Genomic DNA, 16,524 nt, shown 5'->3' on the forward strand with positions numbered 1-16,524 from the left:
TAAGGTTGTAGACAAAAGGGCATAAAATGTTAAATCTAAGCTATAATACCTGCACATTCAAATAAGACAGCATTTTAATTCCTTGGCACATTTCTGGCGCGTGCCGCATGCGCCGGAAGTGTCTTAGGCGCAGACGCACGAGGCGGGAGCGGGACTGGTCGTATGAGTGGGGAGGCGTATTTCCGTCGATTAAGTCCCTGTTAAGGTACCTTTGAACAGCACATGTACGTGGAAGCATGACACCATTTTCCTTTTTTCCGTTATTTGCTCATAAGTTTCTATGTTGTTGGGTGTTCGTTGGTGTTGAAGCTGCACGCTGCGATTGGTGGTCGATTTTAATGCTCTGCATTGTCGGGCCTCAACAGATACGCGTTGCGCGAATCATGCCTAGCGTAGCAGCGACGTTGTGGGAGCGTTCTAAGTGCCTGCATGCTGTGCTTCTGAGCACTCAGTAGTTCATGGTGTGGTCGCCATTGAGTTTGGCACATTCAGAGTCAATGTAGTGGTTTTGCAAGTATTTCAGGCACAAAGTTTCCAAATTATTTCGCAGCTAGGAACATTTGAACATTCATCTTATTTTGACTGATGAATTTGATGCCTTCATGTGAGAGGCTCAGCATGCTGACATTCTGGGTCTGGTGCACCAGATGGATTTTTGTAGACTTGTTGGACCTGTTAGGTAGACATTTTTAATGTCAGTTGAAGGTGTAGGTGTACTTTCCTGCCTAATGTTAGAAAAAGTCATTGCACACCATTCGTCGTGTTTAAGGCGGCAGATATAATAAATAATCTCAAGACAGGTAGAGTCATGCTCCTACCTTCGAATTTCAATAACTTCGATTGCGGGCTCCCGAGCGCCGCGCACACCGCACCGCCTGGACTCCCCAGTGCCGTTTCTGCGTTGCCGTTGTGTAAATACAATATTTCTGCTTACCAAGAACTCTACAAAATGTATGGGACCAAGGTAAACCATTTGTCGTGTTGAAGGCGGAACATATAAATAATTTCAAAACAGATAGAATCATGCACCTACCCTCGAATTTTAATAAATATGATAGCGAGCTCCCGAGCGTGGCACGCACCACCGCACCGCACCACCGCACCGCACCGCCTCGACTCCCAAGCGCTGTTTCTGCGTTGTTGCGAAAGCACAATATTTCTGCTTATCAAGAACCATCAACCATGTACGGGACCAAGGAAACAATAATAAAGCAACCAAAATCGTTTCTTATCGAGTTTAGGTACATTTATGAAACACACAGGCCAGAACAGTCCAGAACGTATCCTAAACTAGCTTAGCCTAATGTAACCTAACCTAACCTAACCTAACCTAACCTAACCTAGCCTAACCTAACCTAACCTAACCTAACCTAACCTAACCTAACAGAGAATAGACCAGAACCTAAGCTAAGCTAATCTAAGCTCAGCTAACCTGACCTGACCTGACCTAACCTAACCTGACCTAACCTAACCTAACCTATTCTAACCTAACCTGAGAATACACCAGAACCTAAGCTTAGCTAAGCTAAGCTAAGCTAACCTAACCTAACCTAACCTAACCTAACCTAACCTAACCTAACTAACCTAACCTAACCTAACCTAACCTAACCTAACCTAGCCTAACCTAACCTAATCTAACCTAACCTAACCTAACCTAACCTCCCCACCCTATATCCCCTTCAACCCGGCGTCCCATTGGCGTCCATGTTCCATGCCATATATAGGTGCCATATAGTGAGCTTTTATTTAGCTGCCATGTTCTCATTTTGCTTTACATTCCCCACCCAATCCCCCTGCAACCCATGGTCCCGTTGACGTCGAGGATCAAATTTCATGGATTCTTGTTACCTTCGCCCGGCACATTTTTATGGGTCTTGATGCTGCTTGATGCGCAGTTATGTTGTGTCCCGCGCAGTAATGGCGCCGGTGTCGCGGGTGCTGTGTGTGTGCGGCGCTCGGGAGCTCGCCATCTTAGTTATAAAAAATTGAAGGTAAGATCATGAATCTACCTGTTTTGTGATTATTTACAATATGTCCTGCCTTAAACACGACGAATGGTTTACCTTGGTCCCGTACATTTTGTAGAGTTCTTGGTAAGCAGAAATATTGTATTTACGCAACGGCAATGCAGAAACGGGGCTGGGGAGTCCAGGCGGTGCGGTGCGCGCGGCGCTCGGGAGCCCGCCATCGAAGTTATTGAAATTGGAAGATACGAGCATGATTCTACCTGTTTTGGGATTATTTATGATATGTCCTGCCTTAAACACGACAAATGGTGTACAATGATTTTTTCTAACGTTAGGTAGGAAAGTACACCCTGACCCGGTTGAAACCTCATCCCATGCTTTTTAAATGTGTGCTGTTCGTTATGAGGCAGGTATAATCATGCTGCATATTGAGTAATTGCTTTATATTGACAAAACATTGGTTGTTTTGTTTCATGAGAGTGTAGGCACTCATAAGGCATTTCAAAGCATGCAAAATTGTCAGGATAGCTCGGAATTGTCATGAGGGTTGTGTCATCATGCAGGGCTTAACAGGCCCAAGCTATAATGTGCCCAGAATTCAAAATATATCAACTCACTTTATCCCTGGTTTTTTATGTGCTGCGAACCTCAGTGACCTTTTCCTCAGCCCACTTCCATTTTTATCCCTGGAAAAGTACATCTTTGCTACGACTCAAAGATGCCATTTTGCCCTTCCCTTGTTGCAGACAACTTGACGCTTGAATGCCCAAGGCATTTGAAGTCACAGTATAATGTCATGCATTTCCTGCATGTAATTTACTGCTTTTCATTGTGGGTTGGGGATGCTAGGTGTCACTTTTAAAAAGTGGTGGCCAGGATGCTGTGGGTAGGCAAGGTGGAGTGAAAAATTTACCTCTTTAGATAAAAGAAAACATGCACTTCCTTACATCCTTTTCATGGAACACAAGCAACTGCATGACAACATAAACACTCACGGTCATGGCATTATCAGGATTCTAGCACCAAGCCTCATACACAGGAGTGCAACATTTTGACCACTTGACCATAACACCCCATTCAAAAGTTGATCACCCGCCAATGCTATGTCACCCACTTGTTTTCCTTCTGCACCGTCCCTTCCTGACACTGCCTGCCATCACAAGCTCCTAAAGAAAGTGTATTTATGAAAGACTTGATGGTGCTTTGTTAGACTGTGTGTGCTGTTTAAGACCTAGACCATGTTGCACATGTTTTATATGTTTTTTCTCCTTGTCTGGAGTTGATTTGACATGTCTCACCTGGCAGCTGCCTGGTCCAGGAGCCACACCAGCCATGAGCGTGTGTGTCAACTGCTGGTTCTGCAGTGAAGACTCACAGGTGCCTGCATACTCGCGTGACAGCTGGGAGTGCCCCAAGTGCGACCAGTACAACGGCTTCACACCAGAAGGCGATGTGGCCCTGCCTGTCACGGCCAGCACCGACCGTCAGCACGTGCGCTACAACGTGCAGGTGCGGCAACGCGTCGACCCTACCTGGCAGCTGTGCCACCGTTGCAACCTGAATCAGGCGCTCAAGACGCGCCAGTTGGCCAACTTCCGTCCTATCGTCGAGGACAACTGGGAGGCGGAGCTGGAGGAGTACGCAGCGCATCTGGAGCGCCTGTATGACACGTGCACCTACTGCAAGGCCGTGGTGGCGAGGGCGCTGCGTGAGAAGGACGAGCTTGTGCGGCCCAGCTGGCTAGCCTGGCTTCGCCAGCAGGCGCAGGAGCAGGTGGGCAGGCTGGAACCGACGGCCGAGGCGTCGGCTGGGACGAGGCCGAGGAGGCAGGTCGTGAGTGCAGTGCACAGCAGTTTGGTGATGCTGTATGGTGCGGGACTGACGCTTCTGTGGCTGCTGCTTCTGAGCAGTTGTCTCCAAAGACTTAGTAGAAGTGTTCTGCCGGCCGAGTATTACGCGGTACTGAGCAGTGTTAGTTGCGCGTGCGCCGAGAACAAAGCTGTTTTCGCGCTGTCATGCTTTGTCTTTTGGGTCCTCGTGAGAGGTGCTTACGTCAAAGTACAAAACCTGTTGACAGTTCTTCTTTGGGCCGGCTTCTGTGTCGTCGAAATGGCATCCGGCGGCTACATGGATTCCAGTGCCGCTGCCACACTTCAAACTGTTTTAGTCTCCGGACTGCTCTTTGTTCGGTCACGTCGTCTCCACCCCCGCGGCGTGCAAACTGTGCACATGAAACCCCAGACAGCGAACGGCACGGCGAACGGCGTCTCGCCGTTCCGCACGCCCGTCACCACCTCGACGCCCAAGCTGTCGCCGAGCGGTGCCGCGCTCGCCTCGCCGAAGCTCGCCAACGGCCACGCGACGTTCGCGGCGCGGCCGACGCCGCAGGACGACTACAACCTGCCCCAGCTGAGCCTGGGCTCGCCGCGCAAGGGCGCCGGTTCGCCGGGCGTGTTTGCGCTGCGCACGTACCAGCCGCCGGCGAGCGCGCTCTTCACGCCGCGGCGCGTGCTCAGCCCGCCGCGGCTGCGCAGCGAGCTGCATCACTCGTCCTGGATCGCCGGCGGTTACTGGCAGCGCGGCGGCGGCGGCGGCGCGCTGGCCGCCGGGACACCTCTCGCGAACCCGCTGTCGCGCTCCTCCAGCCAGTCGAGCGGCTTCGTGGACGCGTACGGCTCGGGCGGTGGCTCGGCGCTGAGCGAGGAGCGAGCTGGCCGGCTCTCGCCGGCCTCGACCTCTGCCTGGGGCGGCGACGAGTCGGCAGCGGCGGCGCGCGCCGAGCTCGCGCACGAGACACACAGCTGCGTCGGCTCGCAGTGCGACGCGCGCAGCTGCTGCGGTGCGCCGCCCAGCGAATGGCGCAGCTGCGGCGGCGCGTGGCGCGGCTGCGCGAGCGCGTCTCACGACGTGAGCAGCCTGCGCAGCTCACGCTCGTTCGTGTCGACGCAGACGCCCGATGGCAGCCTGCTGGGTGCGGCCGCCTCGCACAAGAGCGTGCTCGTAGCGCTGGTGCTCGGCTTCAGCGTCGCCTTCAACGTGTTCGCCGTGATGGTGCTACTGTTTAAGGACCGGCTTTGATGCTTTGGCGGCCTAGGTGTTGCGTTTGGATTCGGGCCGTCGGGTCGTGGTGTCCCTGAAAACAAAATGGACCGAGCGTCTGATTGTTACTGCTGCTACGAAGGGCCGCTCGCTAACCATGTCAGTTTGATGTGGGTGCATGTCTTGGTGTACGTGAGCGTAATGGGGTTGTGGGGGTCGGTGGTCGTGCGATGTTCATTGTCGAGCGTGGCTGTCGAGTACCAGCGCCACGGCCGGCCACCGAGTGCCTATGATCAAGCGTTGAAATGCGAACAAGCAGTACTCGGATAGGTGTAGAGGCCGATGGACGCTTGGGTGTAGCGCAGTGGCATGACTGCCGTTCATTTGTGGCTGTCATTGTCCGTTTTCGTACCGTGGGTATTTCAGATCATTGCGGATCATTCGATCCTCCGAGCCGTTACTGCCATGGAATGCTGTCTTCATGTGCCGTGCGACAGCTCCACTCGGTGTTCAAAGGAGAGGAAATTTTGCGAACGCTGCCCTGATGCGTCCATTCTCACCGTGTTCCGACTGAGATCTCCCTGCGTCGCCAAATACAATCGGAGACGTCACCGCCGACCGTGTGTGTGGGTGTGTGTGTGCGTGCGTGTGTGTGTGTGTGTGTGTGTGTGTGTGTGTGAAAGAGAGAGAGAGAGAGCGCTGGCTGCCAGGGCCACGGTCTGGGAGGAGGTGGATATGTCGATGAGACCTGTTTGTGTTTTGATGCTGTCAGTTAAGTGGTTGGTCCATCCAGTTCTTTTGTCGGGAGCCATCAAAACGTCCAGGACTGCGGCGTCCGGTGTTCGTGTCGTCCAAGGTCACAACGTCCAGCATTCATGACTTCTAGCATGTGTCCAGTTCCTTGCCCATTGGGGGCGTTCATGAGGTCCGGGCGCACAGATCCAGTGTTCAGGACGACCGGCGTCCCCGGCACTCAGGCTGGTTTGGATTCTTGCCGCCAGATGACGCTACAAAAACGTCTTTGACCCTGCTGCTATCTCCCTCTTTGTCAACGGGTGTCACAGTCAAACTGGCATTCCATTGATGATCACGTAATGCGTACAGTGGGACATGCTTACTATGAATTACCTAGACACCTGGCGGCAGTGTCCGGCCTGGACGCGGCCTCGCCCCGGGGCTCACCGGCGGGCTTTGCGCATGCGCGCCGCGCGGCGCGAGCTAGGCGGAGACGGTCTCTTACGTCTAACCGGGGGGCTGCGTCGTTAGCTGAGTCTTCTTGTTCAAGGTGTTCATTTGAGGGCTGAGAGTTCGTACAGTTTTGAAGGGTTTAGTTGTCGGTGGCTTTTTCTCCTTTCGTCTCGCCGTCTCCTCGAACACGTAAAATACAAGCGCGGCCTTACGCAACACTGCCAGGCCTTAAGCCCACACTATTGGCCTTAAGCACTCACTTGTAGCAAAAACACGGGCACAACCACAAGCACAAAGACGTGAAGCATGCCGCCCGAGTCTCCATCCCCATCTCGCCGCGAACCGGGACCCGCCCCTCGCCGTGGGGCCCGCGCTCACCCGCCGCCCGCGCCGCCGGACGGGCCATGGTTACTTCTAATTAAAAATAGGGACGGCAAAAATTTCGCATCACTCAACCCGTTCGCGGTGCGCTGCGAAATTGGGCACCACGTCGGAGAGGTCGAGGGGGCCAAACCTCTCCGCTCGGGATGCCTTCCTGGCCGAAGTTCACGGCGCCCATTATGCTTACGTACTCCTGAAACTCAACCGGTTTCTGGTCCGCGACGGCGCGGTTGCCATGGCAGACCGCCTGTACAGTGTTCAGGCGGTCGTCTACGCCCCGACCCTCGCCGAGATGTCCGGGGAGGACATTCTAGGCGAGTGTCTTGCTCAGGGTGTCACTGGGGTGGTGCGCCTGCTGTCGCGCCGTCCGGAGCTTGGACCCAACCCCTTGCTCCGTTTAGTGCGGGGTATGTGTGGGCCGCCATTCGGCTCGCCAGTGCGACGCCCAGGAGCCGCGCTGTGCTTCCTGTACTGACCCCCACCCGGCATGGGACCGTCGCGCCTGCCCGGCGTGTTTGGAGATCCCGGCCAATCTCAGGCTAAAACAAAAGAACAACGCTCCCTCCCCGCTCCTCCCTCCTCGCGCTCCCTCCCCGCTCCTCCCTCTTCGCGCTCCCTCCCACGAGACTGGGGCCTGGCCCACGCCGGCGGGGGCGCACGCCCGATCCGCCCCCTTCCGGGGTGGAGCGGAGAGCGGAGGTGTGGCCCCGCCCGATGGGCACCCCTTGAGGGGCGCCCCCATGGCCCGCACCCTTGCCCACCAGGCCTGGTCCCCGGCCCCTGAGGTCCGGTCCCCGGGCCACCACCCCCAGCTTCCGCCCCCTGAGGCTCGTCCCCCGGCCCTTCGGGCCAGACCCGTCAACACCGAAACCCCGTTGACGCCCCCTCAGACCTCACGGTCGTTCGGCGGCTCTCGCTGTGCGCGCCCGAGAGCAGTGTCAGAGCCGGGGTCATCGACGACTGGCTCCCCCCGGACCAGTCTGGGGGCAGACCCATCAGGGTCGAGTTGGACCACCTCCCCGTTCCCTGAGAGAGGACCTCGCCACCACGTACACCACGTGATTGCGTTACCACGTTTAACCGATTCACCCCTCTGTCAAAAATATGGTCGCTAATGCTGAGCTTCATCAATAAACGCACATGCCACTACAAAACCCCACACCTCATAGTCAACAGCCAACACTAAGAAGTGCTATTTGAGATCGCCACGCAATTTGCACTACACTACGCCCGTGTTTCGTCGTCCGATCAATACTCCCAACAGCTCAAGAATTCGCTCAGCATCACACTCCATGCACTCGACTTTACTACTGACAACACCGAACACTATAAGGCGCTCTTCACGTCGTATGAACTGAGGCTGGCCATCAACAAGTGCGGCAACACCTCGATCGACCCAGACCAGACCGCTTGCGCTTTTTCCAGAAAACCGTTTGAGTCTGGACTTATAAATCTCATCTCTGCCTTTAACGATATTTGGATTAATGAAACGTTCCCTGATACTTGGCGTTCTAGCACTCTTAGCCCGATACTAAAACCTCGCAAGCCTCCGTCTGATTTTTTGAGCTATCGTCATATCTCTCTGTCAAGCTGCGCATCGAAATTATTTGAAAGAATGGTCACCGCTCGAATCAGGGCCTACTTAGAGTCCCACAATCTTATTTGCCCTTACCAAAACGGCTTCCGCCCTGGCCGCTCCACGGCGGACAGCCTCGTCCAACTTGTTGACTCAGTCCAAAGTGGTTTCCTACAAAAAAATGGTCACGGTTACACTATTTTTGGATCTTAAAGCCGCATTTGATAAAGTAAAGAAGACTGCCCTTCTGATTAAACTGCACGGGATATGAGTCCGTGGCCGACTCGCGAAATTTTTGCAAAATTTCTTAGCAGATGGAACCTTTGCCGTTCGCTGCGGGAATACGCTGTCAGCGCCTGCGAAACAGGACCATGGGCTTCCCCAAGGCAGTGTGGTCTCGCCGACGCTCTTTTTGATTATGATCATCGACGTTTTTTCATGATTTGCATGAAATTTCGCCACATCTGAACTATTCTGTTTTCGCCGCCGACCTGGCGGTGTGGTTTACCCAACCCAGTGTCGATCAAGCAAATTGCTTTGTACAACTTGCTCTAAATCACATCCACCCATGGTGTGACCGGTGAGGGCTCGAGATTTCACCGCTAAAATCAGCAGCGCTTATGTTTTCTAGACATCGCATAATCGTTGCGCCTCGAGCCCCTTTGAACCTGCATGGTCAACTCATCCCACTCGTCACCCAATTTAAGTATCTCTGGATCACCCTGGATAGCCGACTTACTTTCTCGCCCCATTTTGCCGACCTAAAACAGGGCTGTACCCGACGACTTAATATCCTAAAATGTCTTGCCGGACGACACTGGGGAGCCGATAGGCGTACCCTGCTCCGTTTGTACACCGCCTTGATACGATCGATCTTGGACTTAAATGCCTTTATATTTGATGGTATTTCTTCGAGCAAAATTAAGACCCTGGAAACGATTCAGAACGCCGCTCTCCGCGTGGTCACTGGCGCCCTCCGAACCTCCCCGGTGTCCAGCATACTGGCGGATGCACACATACCACCATTCATACACCGACGCAAGCAACAACTTATCAGATTCCACGCGCGGGCAGCTGCCAGACCCACCCAGCCCACTTTCAAACCACTAACAGCACCCACTTCACAACGCAGCAAGCACCCCACAACAGCGCTCGCGTAACACAAGCACAACACCTGTTTCAACTGCCACACATTCACACGCATCCCACGCCTCCACTACGCCTGTTCTGGCTGGACACTCCTGCAACGATTCGGTTTCTATCCGCACACAAAAAACGTACCGTTGCAGATACGAAGGCCCAGTCCCTACTTGCGGAATTTCGTAATAAACACAACACATATACATACATTTATACCAATGGCTCCCGAGGTGATGACCGCACGGGAGTGGCATATATTTGTAACCATTATACCAAAGCCAAACGCCTTTCAGATGGCGTTTGTATACTGTATACTGTATGTAATGTATACACGTCAGAATTAGTGGCAACTTTTTCAGCATTTTGCCACGTTAAAAAAACATGCCATCAAACGAACTGTAATTAGCACCGATTCCAGCTCTTCCCTGCACGCCATATCAGCTCTGCACAATTCCTCACACCCTTTGATTTATAAAATCCTTTCCACACTATCATCACTACCAGCGGAGTCACACGTGGTTTTCGTCTGGATACCAGGCCATGCGGGCATCCAGGGAGTGACCTCGCCGACGCTGCCGCAAAAGAAAGCATCAACATGCCAGCCCGAAACCATCTCGCCTGCCCAGTATCTGACCATCTGACTGTTATAAACTCAAAATACCGTTGCTTTTTACAACGTCAATGGGACGAACACGGCCACCAACACACGCACGACATCAAGCCAACATTCTCACCCTGGAGCTCAGGCAACCAGAGCACGCGCCTTAAGGAGATCCTCCTCGCTAGGCTGCGTATAGGACACACAAAACTTACCCACGCATACATCATTGAACGCAACCCACCACCACTCTGTCACTACTGCCACACACCATACACGATAGCATATTTCATGCTGGCGTGCCCAGTCTACAGGCGCTGCCGTGAAAAACTCGTGCCGTACATAAACAAACACGGACTCCCATTAACGCCGCCTACCATGCTGGGCGACACACATCCGGAACTCTTTGCGCTCCTCTTCGAATACCTACACAAAACCAAATTAGATAATTACATATAACGACATATATGTTGCGAGGTTTTCACCTGCTCAAATGGCAACGAGCAGGTTTTCCTCATTGCCGTGAGGTTTTTTCCATGCACAATTTGGCCAAAACGTGCTGGTTTTCCTCATTTGCAAGGTTTTTTCCAAGCACAGTTCGGCATAAACGTGCTGGCTTTCCCCCATAGGTTTAGGAATCCGGTTTTTTTGCAGTTAGGACTTCCCGGATTACACTGCACAACACGACAAGGTCGCACCGGGCCGCCTCCCCCCCCCCCCCCCATTCAGTGTGGGAGAGCGACCCAGTTCAGGTCGCTGACGGACTTGACCGCCAAGCCGGGGCCCGCCGTTTGCCGTGCGGGGAAACCTTTGCTGCGATGAGGTGGTCGTCTGTCATCCAAACGTATTGTGATTGTTGGATACAATGAATGTGTGTGTGTGTGTGTGTGTGTGTGTGTGTGTGTGTGTGTGTGTGTGTGTGTGTGTGTGTGTGTCGTGTTTTACGTTGGATTTGCTACCGGACGAAATTAGCCGGTTTAACGTAGTATCGAGCGCGTTTTCTTGCATTGATACCGGATGACATTAGCCGGTTCAACGCAACGTAGCCTACCCCTGTCCCTTGCTTTGCGCCGGATAGCACAAACCGGCTTAACGCAGCTTTTTGCCTGGCCTTAAGCCAGAAGTAAGCTCCCCCAGCCCCAGCTATGACTTTAGGTCGCCGGGGCAATAAAAAGGGCGGAGACGGCTGCGCCCGCGGGCAGGCGGCCTCTCCCGCCCCGCCGCTACTGCCGGGGGCTCATATGCCGTGCGCTCGGTTGCTCAGGGACCCTTCATATTTGTATCGGGCCCTTATCACTTGCTTGGGGACCCTGCGCTGTTGCTGGGGCCCATATAAGATAACGCGCCGAGACACTCGATGTTCAGTGGCCCTCTTCATCGATCTATGGCTCTTCCCTTTTGAGCTTACCTGCTGAAGACCTTTCACTTGTCAGAGCCCTCTCTGTTGATCTGCCTGGGCACCCTTGATCACACAGGCATTATTTTACCTGCACTGATCTTGGGTTATTTCCCTTTGATCAGAGGATCCTGTGCTACGGCCGGACCAATATGCTAGCTTGCCAGGATACTCCAGATCATTTAGGAGTCAAACCATATTGCTGCTAGATTCTTTTCACTTGCTATGAGGACCCTTCACTGTTGACGGGAGCCTCTTCCTTGGCCTGCCGCGTTGGATTCGATCGCTCAGGTACCGTGCTGTTCGGCATCGGGGTTTTCCGCATTATAGGAGGGCCTATGCCGTTGACGGAAGACCGAAATCTTGGTAATCTTGACTGGAGCTTTACGTCCTACCGACTGATGACTGAATTTGCGCCTTTGCCGATTACGCCGATGAATTTGTACTTACGCATCGTCGACGACGCGCGTGTTATTTCCGCTGTTATTACATTTGTGACATTTATTTTACTTGTACATTACGTTTTTAATACATTTTCAAAGACAGGACATTTTGCATTCCCTTGCAACAGACAAAGCAAACACTCTGCATTAGCCCTCAGCCATCCGCTGATCTCAACTAGCCGGCTAGCCGTAAGTAAGCTGGGGATCAAGTTTGTGTTTGATCTTGATGGTATTTAGCAACCAATTTAAATGCATGTTTCTATCTTTTCTCCGAAATGCTTAGCCTCAAAATAGCAGAATCCACCATGTTCTGGAGAAAATGAACAAGCTCTACGTATTTCCATGCGTAACAAAGGCATGGAGTTTTCCAGGGCTGGGCACAGTAAGCTTGGTTCCCGTAAACAAACTGCACACATAATAATTTACAAGTCATTGGCAGAAATGCGAGGATTTTTGGTGGATGTTACCAACCTAGGGAGCTCACAAAGTAAGTAAAGACCGCATGGAAACTCTAAGATGGATGCATCACAACTGGTCCCCTTCTCGATGCAGCTGGCCCTCTGACTGAGACATCTAGTATAGAATCGGCGCCTGGCCCTCGCTGATGCAAACAGACTCTTTACTATCACAGGAAGTCCAAAAATTGATACTGAGACACCAGTTCGTCTTATCGGCCCCTGGTTGAAACGGTGCGGAGGATCCCTCGTCCGGTACTGGTGTCCCTGATTGGCACAGGCCTCTCCACTGACTCATTGTACGTGTGAACCCTTTCTTTGTCATCTCTGATACATCCTTTCATTGGCAGTAGGGGCCAGACGAGCGCAATGGGGCTTTTGACATACGGCGTCCCATCATCGCCTCTGTTCAGCAAAGGTGCTCCTGGCCGACCTGGGGCTCATTGACGATACATGGTCTCCTGTTAGGGACTGTGGTCACTGACCAACACTGTGAGTCTATCATTGTTTAAGGTGTTCCGACAAATGTAGGATGCCTTCTAATTGACATTTAAAGACCCTGGCCTTGTCCCTGTTCGAAAAATGACCCCTGGGCCCCAGAATAGCACGGAAAAGACTGTTCGATATTGCTATTCTCAGCCGGCTGCCTCAAATAGAGACACAGTCGGACGGAGCACCTGATCAGTGCTAGAGCTACTATAACATTTTGGAATTGGCCTTTGGGCTGTGATCGCTCCATACGACCTCTGGTCTTTAATCGGGCCTTGATCTTCGGCCGCTGGGGGTCAAAAAACGATCCTCATGACCAATAGGAACCTCGGACCCTTAGAGATAGGGTAGGGCAAGTCATGCTTAATTCGGTTTCCCATAAAAATAAGGCTTTGGGGGCCATTCCACGTGTCCCTGGAATTCTGCATCGCTTTAAATAATTATGTGGGCTGTTCATGATGTTCTTACTGCAATTGGGTGCCTCAGAAAAACAAATGATATGATGCCCCGGAAATAAGGTTCTTGAGGCCGTTTCACCGAAGGTGCCGAACCAGAATTTCTTCAGAGTGTGAGCAATTGTGGTGCCCCTGTACCCCTTCAAAGGGAGGTTTTGGACCACTTCCACTCGTTCTTTCAAACGCCCACTTGCACTTGGTGTCTCAAGGGGATAAATACAGGGGCGGTCCGAAAGAAACGTGTCTCTTGGCCAAATGAGCCGATGTAAGATTTTGTTAATGGAAAAACACGGACATTGTGATGACCCTTGGGATTATGCACCCCTGGAAAACAAATTGTATGATGCCCTGAAAAGAAGGTTGCTGTTTAGAAGGTTAGGGTGACAAAATTGTAGTGGTTAGTGCGTCTGCATCAATTACTGCACGTCTGTGAAACCAGAGATGCGGGGCTTGATTTCCCGTGTTGTTCGCCCTTCCTGCCAGGGTGAGATGTAGGCGATGTCGCATAGCTTCAGCAGCTAAGTGCGCCGTAAAGCCCTAATGACAACAGAGGCTGTTGGTGTCTGTTTCCCTGAACAGAGCGCCCCTGAACGGTCCGATCCAGGTATTCTTTCAGAGTAAAAGGTACACCGATTGCGCTGCCACTTCATTTTGGTGCCCTTTTAAAGTTATGATGTTGTGCGTTGTTAACAGCCTGCTTTGATCTAGTGCCCCTTGAAAATAAAAATGATGCCGACCCGCAAGGACGGTTTTTGTGCCTCCTTGCGCAAGGGCCTGATCCAGGATTGTATCAGGATGGAACCCTCAACATAGTTATGCCCCGGAATTCATGGCTCTTCCAGAATAAACGGTTAGACCTTTTCTGGTACTCTCTGGAATTGGGTGCTTCTTGAAAATGAAGGTTATGATGCCCCGAAATAAAGGGTTTGGTGCCCCCTCGCCGAATGGGTCGACACAAGGTTCCGTCAAGGGGCACGGCAAGAATGTCGTGGTGCCCCTGCAATTTGGTGTTTCATTAAAATACGGGTTACGTGGTTCCGAAATGAAGGTATTGTTTCCCTTTGCGATGAGATTTGGTGCCTCTCCGGGCATCAAAACGTCATGGGGCCCAAGAGGGAGGAACATGACCCCCTTGGCCCTTCCCCTTCTGGACCCGCCGCTGCTTTGTGGTGCTCCAGGAAATGTGTGCATCTGGAAAATAAAAGCTATGATGCCCGGCGGCGAGGTTTTTTGGTGCTCCCTCGTGGAAAAGACAGATTCAGAATTTTGCACGGGTGAAAGGCATGGTATTGTGGTGTCCATGAATTCTGAACCCTGTTTGAAATCAAGACGTTGGGGAATTTGAATCACCCACTTAGATAAAGGGTCTCTTTAAAATAAAGGTTATCGTGTCACGAAATGAAAGTAATGGTGCTTCAAACAGACCGTTTTAGTGCTCCCTAGTCCAAGGGGCCAATTCAGGATTTCGTCAGGGTGGGAGGCACAATAATGCTGTATGCCTGAAATTTGGGCCCTTGGGGAACGAATGTTTGGGGCCGGTTATTGTGTCCCCGGATTTCGGTTCCTGTCGGCAATAAATATTTGTGGTCATTTATGGTGCCCCTGAAATTTCGGGGTCTTTGAAAATAAAGGCTATGTAGATCTGAAATGGGCATTTCGCTGCACCTTCACTATGACATTTTGTTGCCCTTCACCCTAAAGGACGGGGGCATAGCCCATTCCTCCCCCCCCCCGCACCCCTACCACTCTGGATCCGCCGGTGGTCAAGGTCGGTTGACAAAGCACGCCTCATCGCCTCAAAGCGTAGCTCGTTATTTTTCCTAATTTGTCATTCAGCTCTATACGTAAACCCCATTTGTCACTTTGGCGTGGGTCTGAGTGTATACCGTGTTAGTACCGTGTTAGTATACCGTGTTAGTATACTGGTGTCAGAGAGGGGACCAACGTACCATGTGTATCAATAGTAAGCGATAGGCAATCCGGAAGGGGACGGAAAGGCCCTTTACTCTCTATCCGGAAATGCATGGGGTCTCAAGTCTTGGCTGAGGGCTATTGGGGTTTAGCTGTTCAAGAGGGGGGGGGGGGGGGGGCGGTGGGTGGGTAGGAGAGTTGGGCGAGTGATCCAGGAATCCCCGAGGAGGAGCTCTTTTCGGAACCTTCCAAAGTCCAAAAAGTGACCATACTGAATGAGACAAGTAAAAAAAAAAACAAACATATTGCCAAACAGAAGTTCAGACAATACCGTAGCAGCGTTTAACAGCCCCAGAAGCCTCATTCGGTTAACTCATGGGCCCCCTCTGACCGTTCAGTCGGGACTTCCGAGCCGCCAGGGGCACACTGATATTTAAGACCCGTTACAAATACTTCAACCTCTGTTGTCCTTCAAACTATGGACACTAAGGGAACCGGGAAACTATTCGCTTACTCTGATCGCCCAGGGATCGCATTGACCGCTCATGTACCGCCAGTGGCGCACACAGGAAATGTACAGAGACACGTGCCCGCCCTCCCCCCCCCCCCCCCGCCTTAGGACTCTGGGGGCAAACGATCAAAAAACTGATTCGTGGCTCCGAAGGGGCCGAAGAGCTCGGCGGAGATCGTATTAGGAATCCCGGCCCTGTGGCCCGGGCCCCCAATGCCTGTCAGAGGCCCTTTGCGCTGATCGCCGGCCTCCGGAGTCGATGAGGGCCTCTACGTCGATCAGACACCACCAGAACCGAACAGTCCCATGCAGGGAGAAGTCCGGGCCCGTGACTTACACTGGTCAGGGCCCCTGAAGCAATGAGATGCTCTTTGTTGGAAAAAGCCAGTGCGTTTATCAGTGGGTTCTGTGTTGACAAGGGTGGGAAGTACTGGAACATTCAGTGTTTTGAGTGTCGAGGATGAACGTTGGTGCCTGTCAATAATGAGTACCCGTAATGCGTAAATCCTTACGTCTTTGCTGCGTTATATATGTAGTAACTTTGCGCATAAGCGGTATTGCATGAACCAATGTCTCTAGGTATAAAACCCATGTTAGAAGAGGCACGAGATAATTTCAAGCTGCAATAAACGTGCAACGTATTTCAAACGTGCTACGATATCGACTTTGCTAAAACCGTCATTACAAAAAATGTCCAATGAAGGATGAAACGTTGCGAAACATAAGAAATACCAAGCCGTGCAATATGACAATCTATATCTCCTTTGTATTATGAGTTGTGGTGACATCTTCACCGTACCAGTGAAAAGAAGCGAAAGCCGCAATCATATTTATCCAGAAAGCATCCGAAAAAAGTCATCAATGCTAAGACCACTGTGATCGTTAACAAAACATACATAAAGAACAGTCTGCTTCGCGTAAGTTTATTAAGATATATATATATATATATATATATAAGTGCATTTTGCTCATCAA

General features: G+C 52.0%; 1 protein-coding gene across 1 annotated transcript; it reads left to right on the plus strand.

The window, feature by feature from the left end:
- Positions 1 to 138: 138 nt before the first annotated feature.
- On the plus strand, positions 139 to 5,045 carry LOC119107314 (uncharacterized). The gene is made up of 3 exons (XM_037230737.1): positions 139 to 224; positions 3,273 to 4,783; positions 4,892 to 5,045. The coding sequence occupies exons 2-3, from the start codon at positions 3,300 to 3,302 to the stop codon at positions 5,043 to 5,045; spliced, it is 1,638 nt and encodes a 545-aa protein (XP_037086632.1). The 5' UTR covers positions 139 to 224; positions 3,273 to 3,299.
- Positions 5,046 to 16,524: the final 11,479 nt, after the last annotated feature.

The sequence above is a fragment of the Pollicipes pollicipes genome, unplaced genomic scaffold (assembly GCF_011947565.3).
Source record: "Pollicipes pollicipes isolate AB1234 unplaced genomic scaffold, Ppol_2.1 Scaffold_6686;HRSCAF=7923_pilon_pilon_pilon, whole genome shotgun sequence".
NCBI lineage: Eukaryota > Metazoa > Arthropoda > Thecostraca > Pollicipedomorpha > Pollicipedidae > Pollicipes > Pollicipes pollicipes.

Bases quoted from the DNA above. Each gene is read 5' to 3' on its own strand.
- LOC119107314 (XM_037230737.1), top strand. From the start codon at position 3,300: ATGAGCGTGTGTGTCAACTGCTGGTTCTGCAGTGAAGACTCACAGGTG. The intron at 4,784-4,891 runs GTGCGACGCGCG...CAGCCTGCGCAG, and splicing joins CACAGCTGCGTCGGCTCGCA to CTCACGCTCGTTCGTGTCGA.